This window comes from Chelonia mydas, chromosome 24 (assembly GCF_015237465.2).
Source record: "Chelonia mydas isolate rCheMyd1 chromosome 24, rCheMyd1.pri.v2, whole genome shotgun sequence".
Lineage (NCBI taxonomy): Eukaryota > Metazoa > Chordata > Testudines > Cheloniidae > Chelonia > Chelonia mydas.
In genome coordinates this window covers 5,549,822-5,572,204 of record NC_051264.2, presented here as the reverse complement: position 1 = coordinate 5,572,204, position 22,383 = coordinate 5,549,822, and the positions used below count along the sequence as shown (strand labels likewise).

The 22,383-nt window shown below is 52.4% G+C and overlaps 1 protein-coding gene across 4 annotated transcripts in view; it reads right to left on the bottom strand.

Annotated features, from left to right (window-relative positions):
• The window catches only part of ARHGEF2 (Rho/Rac guanine nucleotide exchange factor 2), a 132,048-nt gene that overhangs the window by 43,476 nt on the left and 66,189 nt on the right, over positions 1-22,383 (bottom strand). The window contains exon 1 of one of the 4 annotated variants that reach the window (XM_043535535.1): positions 17,158-17,296. The exons of 2 other annotated variants lie outside the window; for them this stretch is intronic. Coding sequence is in view for 1 of the 2 variants with exons in the window: in XM_037882861.2 (XP_037738789.1) it covers positions 16,080-16,142 (63 nt within the window). In the remaining variant the exon portion in view is untranslated. Of the gene's footprint in view, positions 1-16,079; positions 16,379-17,157; positions 17,297-22,383 lie in introns of those variants that run through there. One more of the 4 variants, XM_037882861.2, reaches the window with a different exon arrangement.

Below are 22,383 nucleotides of genomic sequence, written 5' to 3'. Positions count from 1 at the left end.
CCCCAGAGCTAGGAACAGAACCCAGGAGTCCTGACTCCCAGGTCCGCTGCTGCTGCGCATTCAAGCACTGGCTTAAAGTTTTCACTCCTACTCCCCGGAGTTCAGTTTCGATACAGGTGATGAATGTAGTGATTTTTCCCCGAATCCGGGTGCCATTTTATTTGAACTGAACCAGGCATCTCCACCCTTGCCGCAACACCCACCCCGGCCTTCGCGTGTGTGGCCTGGAGGTTTGAAGAACACAAACCCTACAAAGATTTGCCATGGGGTAAGGATCTAGCCCCTGTCGCTGGACTGGCAACAGGCAGCAGGTTGTCATGGCACCCTCCTTTCAGAAAGAGGAAGTCAGCTGGTCACTTCCTGTTGCAAAGTTCTGAGTAATCCTAATCCTGGCTATTTCTGACTTTGAGTTAGCTTCGCATCACGTGTCTTGGTGAGAGAAAACAGACTGTGTCGTCCCCCCACCCCCAAAGCTGCAAATTATTTATATTACAGAAGCACCTAGAGCCTCCAGTGAGAGCCGGGACCCATGGTGCTAGGTGCTGTACAGATTCACGGCAAGCAACAATCCAAAGGGTTGAGAGTTTAAAGAGACAAGACAGAAAGGGCAGGAGGAGAAACTGAGGCACAGAAAGGGGAAGTGACTTGTCCAGGGCTGCCCATCAGGTCAGTGGCAGAGCAGAGAATAGAACCCCGGTCTCCTAACTCCGAACCCAGGGCCCTAATCTCTAAACTATGCTGCCTACTATAATGCTGGTCTTTTGTCACTAATGCCGGTCTAATTTAGATTCCCAAATAGGCAGGGAACTGCTCTTGTGTGTCCATAACACGCCCCACATACCAGCAGCTCTCTGTAGAAGAGGAAGGAGATTTTGCCCTTACAGAGCACCTTTCACTCAAGGATCTCAAAGCACTGGAAGAGACACTTATCAGCAAGCTGGGCGACGGATCAGACTCTGAGCAGAACCTGCAGGAGGACAGAATCCCAAGCAATCACTGACCTCTCCTTTTCCTAAACTCTTCAAGCATCAGCATTCACCTCTGATCCAAGCGGTGGGGTTGTCCAAAGTAACAGGGCTCAGCAAAGGATATTTTGCACCAAACAGACCTCACCCAGCAGAGCCCAAATACAGAGCCAGAATAGCTTCAAAGTGGGGACCAGCCCACCACAATTCTAAACTTCCAGCAGGATCATTGTTTGGAAAGGGTTTCCATCCCCTAATAATTCCCTGCAGCCCCGCATCCTGTCTCCAAACCTCTATCAAATCCACCATGGTGCAGGAATGCAAGAGTCTTAAAAATAGCAGGCCAGATCCTCCGCTGGAGTAAACTGGAGCTACACTGATTTACACCAGCTAAGGATGTGGCTCACCCCCCTCAGCAAATAGGCAGCCAACTCAACCAGCTTGGCCAGCGGGTTAATGCAAGCTGCACCGTCTCTTAGCACCCTCTGATCTGGCTAGATAGCAATCCGCAGAGAGAAGATCTTAAAATTGACAATTTCGGAGTTAAATTGACAAGATCAGAGAGCAGGAGCCTTGTTGCTTTCAATCCCACAGGCAGGAACAGAAGGTTGGTGGGTGACTTGGCTCTAACCATTCAAAATCTCACCCCCTCTGTTGCTCAGGCTTCCCGAGAATCCGGGAGGGGAGGTGCCCCAAAGGAATCAGCAGATGAATTTTCTACTCATTTCTGCCGCTGACAATATGGGGGCATCAAGCTCTCACCCTTCAGGGCACGGCCCTTCTCCTGCAGGGGTCAGGAAGGAATTCCTGACCCAACTCCCATGCAAAATTAAGATCACGGTAAGGATGTGCTGCCTTCCTCCAAGGCATCGGGTACTGGAGTAAGACAGACCAGTGGGCTCACCGGATACCCAACATCCTAGAGCAAAGGAAGAGCGTATGCAGGGGTATGCAGAGTGGTGAAGTCTGACCCAAAGGGTTTAATCGTTAAAAGTCTTCCCCATTTAAAGGAGATTATAAAGCCAGAAGTGGGGGTGGAGAGGAGGAAGAGGCATCCAACCCTGGGAGCCCACGAGCGCCATTTTCACTGTATACAGAAACACCCCCCCCCCCCCCCGCACACACACAAACACAGAAATGTGTATACAGCTGCTCTTCTGTAATACAAGCCACAGATAGAGCCACTCGGTCCCCTCCCCTGTTGCTGGATTCAGTTCTGCTTTGTGTTCCCCAAGACACTGATTTGATAAGCCCAGCAACGGAGGGGTCACGGTTGCTGGAAATTAGGCATTTTCCTGACAGCTCTCCTCCGATAAACAGATGGTGTTTCCTTCTCCTAGCCAGGTTAGTCCCTCGGGGGGATGGGAAATGAAGAGCACAGCTTAGATTATCAGACAGAATGGGGGTCATAAACCCTGTACTTCTCCCGCCTTCCAACCACCACTCAGACACAGCGACTGACTGACTGCCAGACTCACCGATGGTGCGAAGAGCAGCTGAGATGACACAGAGGAATCACACCTATTTACACGACCTTGCTCTGGTCCAACAGAGCTGACAACCTGGGTGCCGGGAGGAGAGAAGGGGCAGGTAGCCCAGCACGAGTTTTTGGCTGGGGTGAAGAGGGGAAAATGGACTAGATCTTGTCCCTGCAGCAGGGCTGACTCAATCCACTTGGTTCCCCACCCACCATCCATCCATATTCAACTCCTGTCTCTTGCATATACACCCCCCAACACGCACTGTGCCCCCTTCAGAGATTCCCATTGGATACAAACACCGGGGCCAAGGCAGACAGCTATGCTAAGAGGACAGGAATGCTACTGGGTTGGGTGGGAGGTTAAAACAGCTCTGCAGGGAGGAGGAAGATCTCCCCCTCCACACGCAGGGTATGCGGTCCTGCATAGCGATGCAACATCTGGTTAAAGTCATACACCCCCAAGATGCATTAGGAAGTGGGGGGGAGGAAGAGAGAGAACATCGCAGGGGATTTAGCTGAGAGGTGGGGGAAGGGGCCGTGGAGACAGTTCTTAGAGTGGGGGACGGTACCAGGCAGGGATCGCTTGGCTGGCTCTACACGGGAGAGCGCTTTAAGGGGAGAGTCGGCTGTTTTCACGCAGCACTCCCAGCCTTGGTCTGAGGGGGGCAATGGGAGGACAACGGGGTGCTGGGTGAACCCCCCTGCTGTTTGCTTTGTACGATTCCTCAGCTCCAAGCACGAAGCAGCAATGGCCAAGTGGGGCATCACTGCTGGGCACCACAGGGCCGGACATCCACCATGAGTCACCCCATGCTGTGCCAAGGGATCAGCGCTGCAGAGCTAAGCCAATAGGTCGGGCTTGGTGTGCGGGCGGTGGCCTGCGAGATACAGGAGGTCAGAGTAGAGGATCTGGTCCCTTCTGACTCTAATAGGATTCAGAGCCCTTTTCTCTTCCTCCCGGGCACGCCCATACAGCAGCTGATCGGGTGCCAGGCTGTTGCCCGCTATACCCTACAGCCTCCCCCAAGCAGGCACGTCATCCTCACGCAGCCGGGGGCGTCCAGCTGGAGAGAGCCCCCAGGGGACAGGACAGGAGCAAGCGCCCACCAGAAAGAAGCTGCTCACCCAGCCTGTAAATCAACAGCCTACTTTGCACCAGAGGCCCATTGGCTAGGGAGGCACGGCCCAGGCAGAAAGGAACTCACCCACTCTCCGCAGAGCGGCCTCTCTGCCCCGCAGCCGTCACTGAACGGGGAGCAGAAACACCAGAGCCCCGAAACAGGGGATCAGAAACAGCAGAGGCTGGTCCAGAGAGCCCCGAACCACAAAGCATCCTCCCTTGGTGACTGGCAACAGGGGCTCCCTGCCAGCCGGAGAAGCTGCCAGGCTAGGAACAGGGCGGATGGCAGGGGCCCTGGGCACATCATCAAGCCATTGTCCTGGGATTTATTTGTTCCTGGCTCTGTTGTTTCTTCTTCTTTTTTTTTTTTTTTTTTTATTTAAAGGGACCCCCACCGCACACATGCAGGCTGGGCTTAAAGGGAAAGGGACCCACTTTGGGGGCCAGGGCTTCTAATTCTTGCATTACCATCCCCACAAGTGAAACTGCCCCCAGTCACAAATTGGGGGTAATTTATCCTCACGGAGCCAGGCTCAGCTAATCTGGAGTTACCCCCCCCTACATTGCTGGCCTCGGTCACTCTGTTCCTGTGCTGGGGCAGCAGGGGCATTAAGACAATATATTCCATATTCCACACTCATGCAGGACCCTGCCCCAGCATAAAATTACAGCAACCCCAGGGCTGCCCTAGTTTACGCTCTGGTGCCTCATGGACCCTGGGAAGCAGAGAATACCTACAGCACAGCGCACTCCGGCCACACCCCCATCATCTGGTGGGGCAAAGTCCTTACCCCAGCTCTACGCTGCGCAGGAAGGATTCTCAAGGGGCTGTTTCCATCAGCTTTAAGGCCCCTTCATGCTGCCAGAGGGCAGCAGGAAAATGAGGCCCAATGGATTTACCGCAAATTCACAGTGGCGTAACAGAGATCAGAATCCAGCTCCCTTCCCCCTGGTGGAAAATCCAGGCAGGCAGGAGGACTAGAAAGGCAACCCTCACCCTTGGGAGCAGAGACAGGGCTGGGAATCCATATTGAGAAGCCAGGTACGAGCCCCGTACATAAAACAAACTCTTCCACGCCGCATCTGGAAAGCGGGGATTTGCACGCCTTGCTCGGCAAACTCGATCCATCATTAAAAGCTACCGATAAGAGAAATTCCACGGCGTGCAAGAGACCAGAATCTCTGCCCAGCTTCAGAGCTCTCAGGATTTCAAAGGATGAAAAACCTGCTTCCCTGAAAGACACCATCCTTGGAAAACAAAGATCTCTGCAGTAGCCCCAGAAATCCTCAGCCACAGGGCATGCCGGGGGACGTTATCTTGTTCTGAAGTTCTCTAGCCCCTTCCGTCAAAGGATCGCAAAGCACTTCACAAACACCAATGCATCTACCTGGGAGATGAGGCAGATGATATTGACCCATCTGGCAGACGCTAACAACACTTCCCTACATTACAGGTGTGTGTGAGGAGGATACAACACATTAAAGATTGTGAGGTGCCCGATACAGTGGTGATGGGACCCGTCAATACTTCAGATTAAGAGATGGCCTGTACGAATCCAGAGGAGGGACTGGCCTGCACGAGTTTATGGCACCTTTATACCGGCATCCCCAGTAGGGGATGGTAAACAAACAACCCCCCCACCCCAAAAATCAGGCCCCTAACCAAAGTTGTTACCTTGGTTCACCAAAAAAAAAAAAAGGTGGGGGATTTAGAGCTGGTCCAAACCAGCAGGATTTCCCCTTTTTTCTCATTGAAAAAGAATTTAAACAAAACAGGGCATGGAAGACTCTCTCAATGTTCCACAAAAACATCAATTTCTTTGACATGGGGGGGGGAGGGGAGACAGGGGAGGAGAAAGAGATTTAAGACACGCTTTTTTTTTTAAACTGGAAAAAGGTGAGGGAAGGTTCCTTTTATTATTAAAATGTGGTCCTTCCCCCCCACACGCACACACCCACAAAGTTTAATTTAAAAATCAAAAACCAGTTGTATGGGGGGGGGGGGAATCTTTTCCCTACAAAAAGTATTTTTGTGGAATATCCTCACTCTCTCCTCCGCGTGCCAGGGATAGAACCCCCTTTGGCTGCTCAGCGGGAACGAGTTTGCCAGGTCTCAGCCAGTTTCGGAAGCGTCTATCATTGAATCAACGGTAACAATCAGCTCGGACCAAGCCCCCTCACGGAGGCACCAGTCTGATCACAGAATCAGTTCTCCAGTCACCCGGGATGTACAGTCACCGCTTAGCAGTGAGTAAGAGGCCTGCAGCACCTTCCCAGCAGCCAGTGGTTTTTGTTCCAGACAGAAAAAACAGGATCCTCCTCTTGCTTATGTGAGAGAGACCCAGTTCTCCAAAATAATAATCCCTCGCTCTTAGATGTCTCCTCAGCACATCTACAAAGGAGATCAGCGTCATTATCACCATTTTACAGAGGGGGAAACTGAGGCACAGAGTGGGAAAGTGACTTGCCCAAGTTCACCCAGCAGGTTAGTGGCAGGGCAGAGAACAGAACCCTGATCTTCCGAGTCCCCGTCTTGTGTTCCATCCACTAGGCCACATTGCCTCCTCAAGACTTGCTTGAGACACCAACTTCAAGGGTCTGACCGTAAGCGGTCATTCAGGGTCCCCCCAAAACAGGGTTATGTGGGCAATTCGTCCCTTCTGGTTAGGTTGCTGTGCAGGTGTTAAGCAGCTGCCCCGTTCCACCCCAGAAGGGATTGTATTTCAGCAGCAGGTAGAGCAATCCCTGTAGAGCATTGCTGTATGGATTTTAATCGCTGCTCTGCTCTTCCCCAGAAGCAGCTGCACTGCAGCAGTGGAGACAGTTCGTCTATCAGTCCAGAAGGCTGCTTATTCCCACCTCTTGATGGCACAGGCTGGCTGCAACATCAGCATGGCAAAGTGGGGGTGGCTATAACGTGAAAGGAGGAATAAGCACCAGGAGTGGGTGAAATCTCTAAAAGGCAAATAATAAAGATTTTACTCCTCTCGAGGGATTTTAAATATTTATATTACAGTAGGAACCGCCAGGTTGGGAGCCTCAGCATGACATATCAAGAGGATAGTCCTTGCTCCAAACAGCTCACCCTGTAAGACCAACTCCCCCCGCGAGTCCAGCGGCATCTCTGTTTTACAGACAGGAAAGCAGAGTCAGAGGCGGGGGAGGCCCCTTGCTTACATCTGGAGCACCGCAGGGAAGAGAACCCAGGCGTCCTGACTCCTAGGCTTCAGCTAGACACTTCTTCCTCCGAGCGGGGAGAAGATCAGGTTATGCAGAGCCAAATGGGTGCAAAGCCGAACCCCTGGCCAGGTTTGCCAGGAGGGGCTGGACACCGAGGGAGGCTTCCCTGCTGCTGGAACTCCTGGCTCCATGCCCCAAAGCTGCTCATTCGAATCCCCCTCCTCAGCGATCCTTCCCTCACCCCTGTTGCTCTTGAGAGGGCTGGGGGAGAAAGCAACAGGACCTCGTCCACCCCGCACCCTCCGAAACCGTCTTCTTCCTCATGCCATGTGCTCTCCTCCAGGCCCCGCATGCACGGTTAAACCGCTGCCAACAGACAACTGTGGAATCAAAGCCAGCAGCCAGCCTCCAGCCCTGGGATGGACAGATCCTTCTCTGCCACATACAATCCACAGGCAGCTGGCTGCTGGGCCCTCCCTGTCAGCTCTCTTCCCCGCGACTAGCCGAACTTTGTAGCTATTTCACGCTTCTGGGTTCCGCCAGTGCTACTGGGAAAGGAGCCAGCCAGGCGAGGCAGGAGACTTCTGTGCACTGGTGATCAGAGATTTTCCACTCACTTTCTCACTGCTCCCAAATTCCGGCGCCGAGCTGATCGCAGCCTTCGTAACTCAGCTAAATAAAGAAACACTCACCCAATCAGAGGGGGTTTTTTGGCTCTGGTTTGGGGTTAACACTGTGAAGTTTATACCCAGCTCCCTCAGAAGAGGGAAATGATTCAGCCCATGCGACCTGAGCATTCGGGTTTGTAATGAAACTTGTAAGCGGGGCGCTTTGGCGGGTTTGAGGTCAGGTGGTTAAAGCAGGGTTCTGTTTTACAGGGTTGTTCATGGTAGCAAGACTCACAAAAGTAAGTGTCTACAAGGTCAGGAGAGCTTGGAATATGGCCCAGGGATATTGACTCCCTGGCTTCTGCTCTAGCCACTACACCTCGCTCCCCTTCCTAGCTCTACTTCAACTACTAGACAACACTGCCTGACAACTCTACCACTAACTAAAATGCCCAGAAAGCTTGCCCCTCACCCCGAACCTTAAAAACAACAGGGTTGTGGGGAAGTTGGACTACTGGGATCTATCCCCAGTTCGGAGAGGAGAGTATGATTTTGTAATGGGTGTGGGGGGAGGCAGAAATCAAGACTCCACACAAACCTCCAGTGCAAGCTTTCACCTCCGTGCCTCAGTTTACCCATTTGTACAATGGGGGAAATCACACACACACCCCAGCACTGTGATGGTTAATTCATCTGTCTCAGTGCCTTGGATGAAAGAGGCAATGGGAGCAGAGATCATTGGTATTGGAGGGTCTGAAAGCTGTGGGCACAGGGGTGGGGTACAGATCAGAGACCGAACGGTGAGGGGCAAGAACGCCGGACTGGAACAAACACTAAGGGAGGTGGAGAGGGAGGACAAGGACCGACAGTCTCTGCAGCCATTTGTCTCTCTGAACAATAGCTCAGGCCGTGCTGTGACCTCTTGGCCGTTCCAGGCACACATGGGACTGGGCAGACGTTTCGAGTGAGAAGCAGCCACCTCGGCAGGACAGAGCCATCACGCTGAGAACGGAAGTCACTCGCTGCCTCTTTTCTATCCCTAGCTCTGACCTCGATGGGCGCCATGGGTGTTCAGCCCCTCTGGAAGCCAGCTGCTGTGAGTGCCCGGCAACCCAGCCAACCCCACGTTAGCAGCCACGTCTGAAAAAAATCCAGCCCGTGGTGCCTCAGTTTCCCTCTCCTCAAGCTGAAAGCAGAATTGCGAGTGCTGAACTTGGCTCGGTGAGGGGCAGCGGAGCGTGGGCAGGATCATCGCTGGGGGGCAGCAGGTGAGCAGTTGCAGGTTTGGCTGGCAGACAAGCCCAACTGGACAGATCAGCATCACTGGATTACGGTAGTGCCCAGAGCCCAACTTGGAGAAACAAATTCCACAGGTTCCAACTGATCTGATTCGGCGTATAATACAATAGCCAGAGGCGGCTGGAGCAGAGGAGACGCATACTGGGGAGGCAGAGAGGCAAATGCAAGGGGTGAGCAGCGCCCGTGGAGTGGCTAGGCGACTGGGAGCCTGGACACCTGGGGTTCTGGTTCCCACTCTTGAGGAAGTGCGATACAGTGGCAAGATCAGGTGACTAGGAGTCAACCTAGTTGCTAGGTTCCCATCTCCAAGGCCTGATCTCAGACACCAACAGGCTGCTGTTACCCTGAATAGAGCTACCGGACTAATCCTGTTCAGCGAAGCGCAGGGGGAGGTGTGAGACAGGTAGGAGGCGGCAAGACATTCAACCCACTTCACCTCCTCAGTCTCGCCACACCCTGGCGGGGGAACCGGGCGGGTTTCCTCTTGCCCATTAGGTGTCAGGATGCGGGCGACTCCGAACGTGCTGGGACATTTCCACAGCTCCCGCTTGTGTCATCCTGCCCCTGGGAAGCCGTTCCGGGGCGCAGCCATCCGAACAAAGCACAGCTCGTGCACACAAGGGGCACGCGTGTCTTGCCTCCTTCCTGCATCCATCTGTGGGCTGAATGAGGCCCTATCTATTCAGCCCAGCTAGGGGAGACCGCGTGGTCTAGGGCTCTGGACTGGGTTCTACTCCCAGCTCTGCCACTGGGTAACTCTGGGCAAGTCATTGAGCCCCTGGTTCTCCTCCCACCCGTAGTCTTGTAGATTGTGCTTTGGGGCAGGGGCGGTCTCTCACCAGGTGCACGTACAGCACCTAACGCAATGGGCCCAGATCTCAGCTGGGGCCCTCTTGGGGCTGCTGTAATATAAGCCATAAAGAGCAGCAAATTATTCGGCTGGTTGTCCCCAGAGCAAGCAGCTCTCACGGTCAAGACTGAGGCTCATCCAATATCATGCAGGGAGTCAGGGGCACAAGAGGAGCCTCCAGTTGAATCATAGAATATCAGGGTTGGAAGGGACCTCAGGAGGTCACCTAGTCCAACCCCCTGCTCAAAGCAGGACCAGTCCCCAATGTTTACCCCAGATCCCTAAATGGCCCCCTCAAGGATTGAACTTACAACCCTGGGTTTAGCAGGCCAATGCTCAAACAGTTCATCAGGGCCACAGATCTGACTGTCCTTTCAATAGCTTCAGGTTTTCACAGGGTGGGGTGGAGGCCCCCAGGTAACCTTTCGGTTTTGACAAATAAAAATTTTCTAAAAAATAAAAAAAATTGTTGAAAAAAAGTTGGATGGAAACTTTGACCCCCTCTAGTCCCGATTTTTGGAAGGGCGCCTGTCAAACACCTTCTGAAATCAGGCCTGATCTGCCAATGAAAGTTGCACTCCTAGCTATAGTGGTTAGGGGTGGGATTGTTTTTTTTTTTTTTGAACGAACACAGGTATCCTGGTACAAGCCCTCGTGCTGACGTAAACCAGCACACGTCAAGCAGTGCAGCCTGTGTACAGACCAGGACCGAGGTGTCTCAAGCTAGTCCCCCCACCCCAAAAGTCACTAGTCTCCTTTGGAAAAATCTTAGCCACGTTTCACTTTTTAACCCCTCAGTTGTCACAGCCAAGCCCCCCTCTCCCCGCCCCCATGCAGCTACCGATAGCACCCCAGCCTGGAGCAGGGGGGGATCCACCGCCACAAAACGTTAACTCCTTAAAAGCTGGAGGTTAACAGGAAGAGACAAAGAGGGTCAGAAAAAGCTAGAAACAAATGAACCTCCATGGCTGGCTCCCTACTTTAGCAAATCCCAAAGGAGGAGGCTTCTGCTGCTCGAGAGAGCCCATCTTCCCCCAAAGAGGTGTCAGATCCTTCAGCCTTTATCCGTGCAACAAGAACCGGCCACAGCCGTTTCCAAGGGGGCCATTGTTCCAGAGGTAGGGACAGGTGGTCTCTCTGCACAACTCGACTGGCCGGTAAGCCAACCGGAGCATAATGAGAACAGCCGGGATGCGAGACGCTGCTGACAGATCTCAATATTCCTCGCCATTTCAGGGTTGTTTATTCATGGATTTTAACCGGTAGGACCAGTATAGTGGAGCAGCAGCTCTGCTGGGAAGATTGAGAGTTGCTCACTGCCCTAAAATCCACACACCACCTCAGATTGTCTTGCAAATTGCTGTGCCTCATGGAGATCCGGTGGAGGGTTAGTGGGCCAAATTTTGGGTGTCTCAAACAAGGGGCTCTGAGATAAAGCCCCCGTAAAAATCACGTGACAATGTCTAGCCTGACCAGTGTATAGCACAAGCCAGAGGACCCACCCCAGTGATTCCTGCAGGCAGGTGGGTTTTTAAGATCCTATTTCTAGTGATGGGACCAAACTGCAATTTGTAAGTTACAGCTGAAGCTGATTAAACAGAGGCAGTGCTGCCGACTCCCAAGACTTATTGGGAGTCTTGCAATTGACAGTAACTTTTTTTTCTTAAAGCCCCAGCTCCTGGAGTCAAGGGATGATGCAAGACTCTCAGCATTTGTTTAAAAAAGGGAAAAGTTTCTAGACTGCAAAGAAAACTTGAAAACATAATCCCTCAAACCTGAAGTCCAATAAAAAAAAGACACTCCTCCTTTAAAAGAGAGAGAGAACCTTATGATTTTTAAATGAAGTCTCACAACTTTGGGGGGCTTGAAATGTTTTGGGTCAGTAATAGGGTGCATGCTTCCAGTGGGTAGCACACCAGGGCTCTGGTCTCAGTTGGCCACTGAAATAATACCAATGAATAACAAGCTTCCCCCCACCCCCAATTTAGATTATTTCACCCCCTCTCGAGAGGATATTTTGCTCCTTATCACCTTCCCCAGACATGCCTGTAACACAACAGCACAGCCGCTCTCCAGTTCCACTCCCCGCAGAACAAAGCAATCTTTCAAATGCCCAGTTCCTTCCTCCCCTTAACTTTGCAACAAAAGATGCCCTCAAACCCAAACACGCAGGGAGACGCCGGCAGAGTTTAAGGGGCGGGAGATCGAGCCAAGGCAGAGTTTGACCAGCAGTACAACTAGCTCCTTTCAGGCAGGAGATGAAAGCAGGGGCGCTAGCCTCCGAATCACAGGTTCTCCATTCAGCTCTCATGACTTCACCTTTCCAGCAAGACCCCAGCTCACAACAGCCCCTTTATGCCAGATGCGCGACGGTGCCGGTCGACGCAAAAGGCCCGATATGGAATAAACAAGGCTGAGCCAGCATCGCCCGCCCCCCACATTCACGAGTCAGGGCCCTCCCCTTGCCCCAAAGTCATGAGATTGAATTTGAAAACCAGGAGATTTTGAAAACCGTAATAAGGCAGGGATGCTTTTATTTGCCCTCTAGAGTCTGAGAATTGGGGGGGGGGGGGGGGGTTTGAGAAGAGTGTCAAATTTTCAAGCTTTTCTCTGCAACCATGAGAGACAGAAACTCATGTGGGGGGGGATTTTAAATGAAAACAGAGATTCAGGTATATTTCACATGATTCCAGGAGCTGGGGATTTAAGGAAACACACCAAATTCCAAGTGACTTGGGATAAAATTGTGGGAGTTGCTAACACTGGTCCACCTCCTGCATTCCATCCATTTCTGAGTCAAAGCTGTTTCCAGCTCTCACTTTCTACTGTGCCCAGTTTCTCCCATGGTGGGACTTTCCCACAGGGTCCAGATTCACAAAGTGTTGGTTTGTGCCTCAGTTTCTCTATCTGTGGAATGTGTGCAGAAGATGCAGTTAGCAGCGGTTCTCTTCTCCTCCCTCCCCCCCCCCCCCCCCCGGAGTGGTTCCCCCATGGCCCATTCCCAAAAGTGTCATGGCCCCATGTTCAAACCTTCCACCACCCTGGATCCAGGACCAGACCCCTGGTCTTCCAAATCCTGGCAAATTCATTCGTCCAAGGTCATTTTCAGGCACTTCTGGGAGCAACCTCAGGAGCCTCTGGTGCCCAGCGTGTCTGCTCGGAAGCCAGATCTCCCAGGAGATGCCCGGTGTGGCGTTCCTCATCCCCCTCTATACCTGTTCTTGGAAGACCCTGCTCAGCCAAAAACCGAGGACTCTCGCTAGCAGAAGAGAGAGGGTGGGTGCGCTTGGCAGGGCGGATTGAGGGGAGTTGGCAGAGATGCATGGGGAGATCCCAGGCCCAGGCCACCAACACCTCTTGCAAGCCAGCTCCCCATGGCTTTGAGTGGGGGCGACTATTTTAAAGACCCGTGACAGCTGCTGGCAGCAGCCTGCAAGCAGGGAGCGGGAGCCAGGAGGGGAAGGTGGCAGCTCTCCAAGTGCCTGGGATCCGTCATTCCCACTGCAGCTCTGCCCTCCACCAGGCCTCATGGGAGAGGAGATGCATTCAGACCCCAATGGGGTGTGGCAAGCAGGGCCGCTGATGAAATCCTCTGACATGCAAACCACCACTTCCCCCCTCTCCCCCCCACATCCCAAGACGCAGCCGCTCATGACCAGCCCGCCCCTACCAGACCCTGAGAAAGCTCCACCTCAGCGTTTTCTTCCCAACGTGCACCAAGGGCTCCTACATATGAACGTCCCGTCAGGAGCCGGCCAGCAACAAAAAATCCTCCCCTGCACCACTAAGAACTCTGACCGCAAGGCGGGATTGTCCCTGGGAACTTCAGCATTAAAAGGCACCCGGTGAATGCTCTCCTAGAAATGCCATTTGAGGGTAGTGGTTGTAGGTTCTTAGCCCTCATGCAGGCCAGCCACCAGAGGGGGACACAGAGCAACACCAGTTTGTAGTTAAGCCTGAACCCCGGTGACACACAGATAGAGAAACTGAGGCACGAAGGAGGCTGGACACCTAAGAGGACACAGTGAGGCAGTGGCTGAACTGAGAACAGGACCCAGTCGTCCCGACTCCCACGCCTCTGTTCTAACCGTGTTGGAACCAGGAAGAGAACCCAGGTGTCCCTGGTGCCCAGGCCCCCGTTCTCACAACTAAGATACATCCCCCTCCAGAGCCAGGAATAGAACCCAGGAGTCCAGATACTGATGTCTTAACCACAACGCCAATCAGCGCCAGCACAGCACCCATCTATCGCCCACCAGGGCCTGCCAATCACGGGACTCAACGCGGCTGGCAGAGCAGTCAGCCACCTGTGCCAAGCGCAAGCACCAATCTGCCCCTCCGAGAGACACGAGCATCCTGCCAGTCTGCCGGGTGCAGCGTTTCCCCCCTGCCTATTCTCATGGCACCAGCTGGGGCCTCAAAGCTTCCCATCAGCCAGCAGCCAACAAAAACACGGCTGCTCTGGGTTTCGAGATACCAAGGTCTCATTTCATCAGGCCAGCTCTTGCCACATGAGCGGGCAAGGGAAGGGACGTGCCCCCCCAACCGAGCTACAGTTCTCTTCTCAGCCTCCTTAGCACTGTAGCAGCTGGGGATTAGCAGGGAGACCCCCTCCCAGTGGCAGTTCTCAGGTAGCCCCCCACCCCCACCCCACAACCTCCCCAGCTCATCTGCCACTATCCTAAGCTTCAAGAGCAGAGATGTACCCGGAACCAAAACCCTGGTTCCAAGCATCATCGTGAGAGGGGCTTACTGACTCTGTGCCACCTTGGGAGAGGCGCTGCAGCTCTGTGCCTCAGTTTCCCCCACCTGCAAAAGGAGGGGGAATCATCCTTCCTGTCAACCACCCTTTGTCTATTTGGCAAGGACAGCAGCAAGCACAATGGGGGCCCGATCTAGAGCCTGTGGGTGCTACTGTAATAATAAATCAGAGGTCTGATCTTCCTTTACACCAAGGCCCCTTTACACTTCCAGCAGAAGGAACTGGTAAATTACACCACGCTGAGGCCTCTTATGTGCCAGATCGGTGTAAGGGACCCTGGTATAAAGGGGGATTAGGCCCAAAAGCATGAGGAAGCCTGGAATCTGGATCAAGACCTGAACCCATCTCTAGTTTGGAGACAAACTAGAAGGACAAAGCTTATTATGAAATTACATGTGCTGGCTCCTTTCCTTTCTCCATGCCCCAGTGTTTGCAATGATCCCCTATTTCACCGGTGGAGCGAGGACTCCCAGATTGCTCGGATTTCATCCTGTGCAACCCCCTAGGCCTGCTGGCAAAGGGGGCCTTGGAAGGCTGGACAATAGCATCATTTTAAGCTCAGCGCTATTTTAACCACCATGCTGGGAGCATCACATGGCTACGGAAACCACTTCATTGTGCCTGGCCGAGCTGATAAATTGCCCCACGCGGCAGCAGCTCCGGTGTCACCCCTGGGGTATAAATACAGGCGCAGGGTGGGGGGGGGGGGGTAAGCAACAAGGAAGCGGCGGTGGGTGGGTAGAAAAGGGGGGTACAAAAATCCCCTTCTCAACGGCATCATATAGTTACACGGCTTCCCGGAGCGCTACCCTGTGCAATGGAGCTGGTGCTGGGGGGGGTGGGGGGTGCAATCTCTGGGTTTCTCTTTACAATGTTCTACCAGTTCTTCCTGTTGACTGGGGGGCGAAGGGGGGGGATTCAAATACACGAAATCACCCCTTGCCATGAATATGGCAAATACACGAAATCCCTCCCTGCCCCCAACTCGGAACCAGCACCCGGGCTCCAAGTTCACAGATCCAGTGGGAACCCCCCAAATCCAGATCCCGGCTGATGGATCTCGCACCGCCTCCCCCCCCCCCCCCCACACACACACTGAAACACTTTGTAAGTTTTCTTTTTTTAAAACAGCTCAGTCTTTGGGGTTCCCCAGCTCAACCCTTTGCAGGCACCTTCTCCCCAGCCTAAGCGGTTTTGCAGATGCCTGCTTAATAGGAACCAGCCACGGGGGCCCTTCAGATACAGATTACTCCCCCCCCCCTCCCGCCCCAGGGAAGGGAGAGCTCAAACCAGACAGCGCCCGAGCCACAAAGAGCGGAGACAGCCAGAGTCTCTCTCCACACGCCAGTAAAGTTCTCCCCCTGCCCAAGGCTTGGGATTCCCCCGCTCCCCTAAGGGCCGAGAGACCCCAGCGAGCGGCTGGCCAGCCCAGGGGCGGGGTGGGGGGGGGGGTTTCTCTCCATCACAGCCCCCCCACCACCCCCACCCCTCCAGAGCTGAAGGCAGGGGACAAAATGCCATCTGCGTGCGTGCGTGAAGTGGGTCCTTGGGCGATTCTGGAGAGACTGATCTGAAACCGGGGGGGGGGGGAGAGAGACCATTTCTCCTCCCCCCCCCCCGGGCTTTGGGGGGGGAAGGCTTCAAATAAAGGATTCAACTTTCAGAGCGGGCGAAGGAAGACTTAGAAGGGAAACAGCTGCCCCCCTCCCTCCCAGACCCTGCGCCCCAAACAGCTGCCCCCAGAACCCCCCACCCCCACCCCGAGCCCCAAATATTGCCGAGCTGCTTTTCCCGCAAAGGGGTGGGGGCACCGACCTTCCACGCGATGTCCTTTGTGCGGTCAGTCCTGGTCCTGGCCAGCGATTGGATCCGAGACATAGTCCGGCGCCCCAGGCTCTGGAAAGCCGGGTCCGCGGGGGATTTGCCCGCCGCACCCCAGCCCGGAGCGGAGCGGAGCGTTCACACGGCCGGCGCTAGCAGCAGGGACCCCAGCGAACGCCTCAGCCCGGCTCCGGCGCAGGAAGTCAAAGAGCCGCGGAGCTGGAAGCGCAGCTCGGTTATTCAAATCAGTCTCCTCCTCTCTCCGGAGCCCGGCTGGGGCCAGCGCCCACCCATCTCCGAGCAGCCCCGGAGAGGCCGAGCCTCCCACGGGGGGAGGGGGGAGGGCTGCTGGGGACTGGCGGTGGGGCGGGAATCCCCCCTCAGGGGCCATGGGGCGGGGGGGTACCGAAACTGTCTCGCTTGAGTTGATCTTTGTGAGGGCGAGGGAGGAGCCCAGTCCCTGAACTCTGCCCTGAGCAAACCGAATCAGAGCTGGGCTTTACGGGGCAGCTCCCTCGGGATCTGGGGCCACCAGGGGCGAGTGGAGGGTTGCCAACCCTCTCTGGACTCTCTAGGAACTCGAGATTAATCTTTAAAAGTTTATGTCATGTGATGAAACCGCCAGGAAGACATCCAACCCAAACTGGCACCCCCTGTCCGCACTTGTTTACTTCTTATTGTTTTTGTTTATAGCAGGGTCTTCCCTTTTTCAGGGCTTCATTTGTCATGAGAGAGGTGCCGGGGCTCAAGCGATTTTCTTTTAGCTTCATCACTGATGCAGCAAGTCCCCAGAGGTCCTGTCAAGCCTAGGAGTGGGGGGGGCTATGAACTGCCAAGCCTAGAGGTGCTGGGGCCTGCCACAAAGCACTGCCAATCATACCATTCCTGGGGTTTAAGCCTTGAAAAGGGGGCTTAAAACAACACACAACACCCCCCACACACATCCCAACCCCCTCCCCAGATCCACCACACACCCCCAGCTCTTTAGTTTAGACCCAGACCTGGATTGAAACAGCAGCTTCCAATCTCTGCACCCAATCCAAGCTGCAGCCCCTGGCTCAGAACCACCCACCTGCTTTCGAGGGAAGTTCAGGTCCAGACCCAGCAGCTGGAGCTGGAGCGTTGCAAACAGAACAGAGCCTAACCGGCATCTGATCGGCTGGCTGCTCCCCCACCCCTGGCAGTTACTTATTTACCAAGTTACATTTGACCAGCCAAGGTGTCCTCAAACAGTGGAAGAGTTGGGCAGAGAGGGCTAGGCCTAAAAGAGCTGCTCAGATGGGGCACACCTGCACAAGCAATCGCAATCTCAGCATTCAGATAGCAGAGTTTGCAAAGCTCTTGGAGACAGATAAGGAGCTAATGGTTCACCTCGGTTTTGGCCTGAAATGCAGCTTCTTCTGGGGTGGAGCACAACAGCTGGCTGCCACCACACAACGGGAAGAGAGGGGGGGAAAATACTCTGTCTAGCAGACAATGTACACACACCAGGAACCTGACCAGGGCAAACGCCTCAAACAGACCACAGTTTTCTCAAATGCAGGCGGAAAAACCTGCCTAAGATCTCTCCTGGACTACCCCAACAAAGCATGTATGGTTCTAACCGGGTAAGGTGGGGCAGGGAGGGAGAGGAAGGGTTCACACGCTGGGAGCAAAGGGCAGATCAGCAGCTGATGGAATTCAAAGGGAAGCTTGCAGTACACACTGCAGGGGGCAGGGATGGAGATTCACTGCTCAGTAGGGGCTTCCTGGCTCCCTGCTGGGACAACAGTCACTCAGGACAATAGCCTAGGAAGCTGCGGTAGTGGCTGGTGTTCAGAGGCTGATCAGGAAAGGAGCATACACATTCAGGCTTTATCTACAGGGGAGGATATGTCCCAGTTGCAGCCATGCAGGTCAGTGCACCAGTGCAATCCCGTAGCACGTCAGGACTCCTGGGTCGTCTTTGCAGCGCTGTGTGAATTTAGAGTAAGCTGCTTCCCCAGCTGTGAAATGGGGGTATAAAATATTCACATCACGGTAACACCTAGGAGCCCCCCATCATGGAGCAGGAAGGGCCCCAAGGTGCAAGGTGCTGTACAAACACAGAACTAAAACATGGTCCCTGCACCCAAAGAGCTTCCAATCCACCAAACAAGACTTAACTCACAGGAGGTAGGCGAGGCTCGGCACTGTGCCAGTCCTAAGCATCAGCATCTTGCATTCTAGCAGCTTGATCAGAAGGGACCAGGTACCTCATTAAGTGGGTGATTTTTATTAGTTTAGCAACAACAGAGATTAAGGCTCGTTGTCCTAGGTGTCAAGAGCCGCCCACCAGAAGCTATTTACAATGCAGAGCAGGAAGCTTTGTGAGTCCTAGAAAACCCAGGATGTTCCTGATCGCCACCTATTGGCACTTCAGCTATTAACTCACTATGTATGTAACAAGAAAAGGAGGACTTGTGGCACCTTAGAGACTAACCAATTTATTTGAGCATAAGCTTTCGTGAGCTACAGCTCACTTCATCGGAAGTGAGCTATAGCTCACGAAAGCTTATGCTCAAATAAATTGGTTAGTCTCTAAGGTGCCACAAGTCCTCCTTTTCTTTTTGCGAATACAGACTAACACGGCTGTTACTCTGAAACCTATGTATGTAACATATCCCTCTGTACACACACCAGACAGTCTGTTCCCTGGGGAAACTGAGGCACAGAGCAGGGAAGTGGCTCACCCAAGGTCAAACAGCAGGTCAGCGTCAGAGCCAGGAATAGACTCCAGGCCACCCGTGTCCCAGTTCAGTGCACTATCCCCTAGAAATAAATTAATTCAAGAAGAAAGCAGCCAAAAAGAGAGTGAGACAAAAAGCACCTGTCTCTGGTCACCTGTTCTTAATCGCTATCAGCATTGCAAGGCACAGAGCTGCCACTCCTTTCTGACTATCAATACAGCCTGCTGCTGCAGGCCACAGGGCAGGGCTCACCTGGATCCCCAGTGGGCTGATGAACAACCTCATTAGCTGCTGGGATGTCCTCACCTGGTGTTTCCACAGACAGAGAAAGACTTCTCGGAGTATCTCTGCCCAGGCTGGCCCCCTTCTCTCGACAAACCGGAGGCCCCGATTCTGATTCCCATAAAGGAGCCTCCTTTAAACTGCAGCAGCCTAGGGCCCCTACATAAAGCCCAAGCGGCACAAAGAGAGCCCTGCTGGCTGATGTCGGGCAAGTCGTGTCCTCGCTCTGTGCCTCAGTTTCCTCATCTGCAAAAAGGGGGATAATACTACTGACCCCTTTGTGAAGCGCTCTGAGGTGTAAGTATGAATAGTACATTAATTAGAATCAAGGCCCAGAATCTCTTACAAAAGGAAATCTAAGGTCTCATGGATTCTGGAAAAGAAACAGGTTTCAGAGTAGCAGCCATGTTAGTCTGTGTTCGCAAAAAGAAAAGGAGGACTTGTGGCACCTTAGAGACTAACAAATTTATTTGAGCATAAGCTTTCGTGAGCTACAGCGCTTATGCTCAAATAAATTTGTTAGTCTCTAAGGTGCCACAAGTCCTCCTTTTCTTTTTGGAAAAGAAACAGGAAGCCACGTAATTGCTTCTGAGAAACAATCTTAAAGTTAGACAATGCCAATGTACAATTGACTCCTCGAGAATTCCTCCTAGATTATAGAAGTGGAAGGTCAGAGCTGTGTTCTTGGAGAGGTAATTTCCCCTGCATGCATTATATTGTTTGAGATTCACTGCCTGGGCTGGGTAGACGCATTAACTCTTTGCCTATCAAAAACACTTTTCATCTAAAGCACCAGAACACGTTTTATAAGCTATACTTTTTAAACTTCCCTGTGTTGCCATCCTCATTTTTACAGACATGGTAAACTGAGGCACAGCAACTTGTGCTGGTCAGCCAGAGAGCGAGGTAAGGACCCCAGGAATTCTAGAACCCCTGTGCTGCCAACTGTCATGATTTTTTGGTGAGTCTCATGGGATATTAGGAGTTTTTTTGTTTAAAAAAAGTGTACCCCATCTTCTGGAGTCATGTCATTACAATAGAGCCTCGGCGTTATGAACACCAGAGTTACAAACTGACCAGTCAACCATACACATCCTTTGGAACCAGAAATATGCACTCAGACAGCAGCAGAAACAAAACAAAAAACAAAAAGAAAGAAAGAAAAAGCAGCAAATCCAGTACTGTTAAATGTAAACTACTAAAAAATAAAGGGAAAGCAGCGTGTTTCTTCTGCATAGTGAAGTTTTAAAGCTGTATTAAGTCAATGTTCAGTTATAAACTTTTGAAAGAACCACCATAACGTTTTGTTCCAAGTTACAAACAACCTCCATTCCTGAGGTGTTCGTAACTCTGAGGTTCTACCGTATGTGAGAATTTCCACTGTCATTTAAAAAACAAGTACCTTTGTTTACCTCATTTAAAAGAAACAAAAGGAAGTATTTTTTCACACAACGCACAGTCAACCTGTGGAACTCCTTGCCAGAGGATGTTGTGAAGGCCAAGACTATAACAGGGTTCAAAAAAGAACTAGATGCATTCATGGAGGATAGGTCCATCAACGGCTATTAGCCAGGGTGGACAGGGATGGTGTCCCTAGCCTCTGTTTGCCAGAAGCTGGAAATGGGCGACAGGGGATGGATCACTTGATGATTACTTGTTCTGTTCATTCCCTCTGGGGCACCTGGCATTGGCCGCTGTTGTAAGACAGGAGACTGGGCGAAATGGACCTTTGGCCATTCTTATGTACCTAGCTAGGGATTGTACAGAACTTTTCATCAGTAGACCTCAAAGCGCTTTACAAAGGAAGTCCATAGTATCCTAATTTCTCGCCTTCACGGCTGTAAAGAAAAGCTTGAAAACCAGAAGGAAAATAAACAGGACCCCAACGTTTCTTCATTTTCTTGTTGATTTTTAAGCCAGGCTCATTATTTCTGACCAGGCCAACGTGATTTTTGATTGCTTGAGGTTCGCAACCTTGGAACCCAGCATTCAAGCAGTAACAACCTCTCACGGAATGCATGGTCTCCGCAGAGCTAACACACCGCGGTTTCTTTTACCTGTGGGATGTCTGGAATTTGTTTTTACAAGGAAACAGTCAAAACTCGTTATTTTCTCTTAACTGTCACCTCTACAAATGAACAGTCCCTGGCTATGGGAATCAGATTCTTAGAAAAATATAAAATGATGAATTATGCCCTGTTTTCCACCATTTGTCCATCATGCTTTTTCCTAAGCCCTTTTTGCACTGATCTGTGCCGTATTTATTTTAAAACAGAGTAAACCACTATTGTACACTCCCTTCCCTGGAAAGATGTGTTAGAGACACGTATCAACACCCCTTCGGTGACCAGAATCCTCCCCATCTGCCTCTCAACATCACAACAAAGAGTAAATATTCTGCAAGACCCGGGTGGTCCTGCTGCAGAGCGTTTACATCTTGTGATCCTACAAAGCCAAGATAAAAGCCGATTGTAAGCAACAGCAGCGAGGAAGATTTAAGAGGGGTGACTTTTGGAGTTTATTTAACTGCACAGACTAGCAGCCCTAAAAACTACCTCCTTTATCAAATGACTCAGCCTGCCAGCTTGGCCAAGCCATGGGAACAGTTACCCCAGCGCAACAGGAGGAATCCGGTCCCCAAACGATATCATCTTAAGAAGTAGCTAGATCTATGCATGAGCACTGTTCCTTCCAAAGAATTTGGCCAGCCCTGCTTCGGAACAAGAGCTGAACTTTCCAGCCCCAGAGGGATTTGGCATTCCTCTTGCAAAATAAGCAATAGTGTAACCACCACCAGAATTGCAGAGATGCTAAGCCGGCCTTCCAGAGTATGCTATAATTATACTTGGATCATGAACAGAGAGGAGGCACACGCACCCTGCTACAGCCTGCCAGACACGCAGACCTCTGTTTTGGAAGAAAAGAACAGATCATATTGATCAAGAGCGGAGAGAGAGAGCAGCGTGGACAGAGGTGGGGGAGGCGGCGAGTCCCACCCGGTGTTCAGCGTCAAACATTCCCCAAGTCATTTTCTCCTCCAGCAGCCCAGTCACCGCCATCTTTGTTATTTGCAGGACCCCCCACCCAGCCCCAAATCAGTTTGCCAACAGAATACTGGGGCAAGGGCCTTGGAAGAGGATTTTCCAGCTGTGCCATGATATTCCTGGGAGCAAAGTGCCGGAATTGGGATAGGCTGCTAAGATCCTGCTTTATCCTGATGCAGGGTTGGAGCGTGGCATGTTAGACAGGCTCCCGGCCTAGACAGCTTATTAGATGTGGTGTTCCAAGAGACATCCCAACAAGGGCAA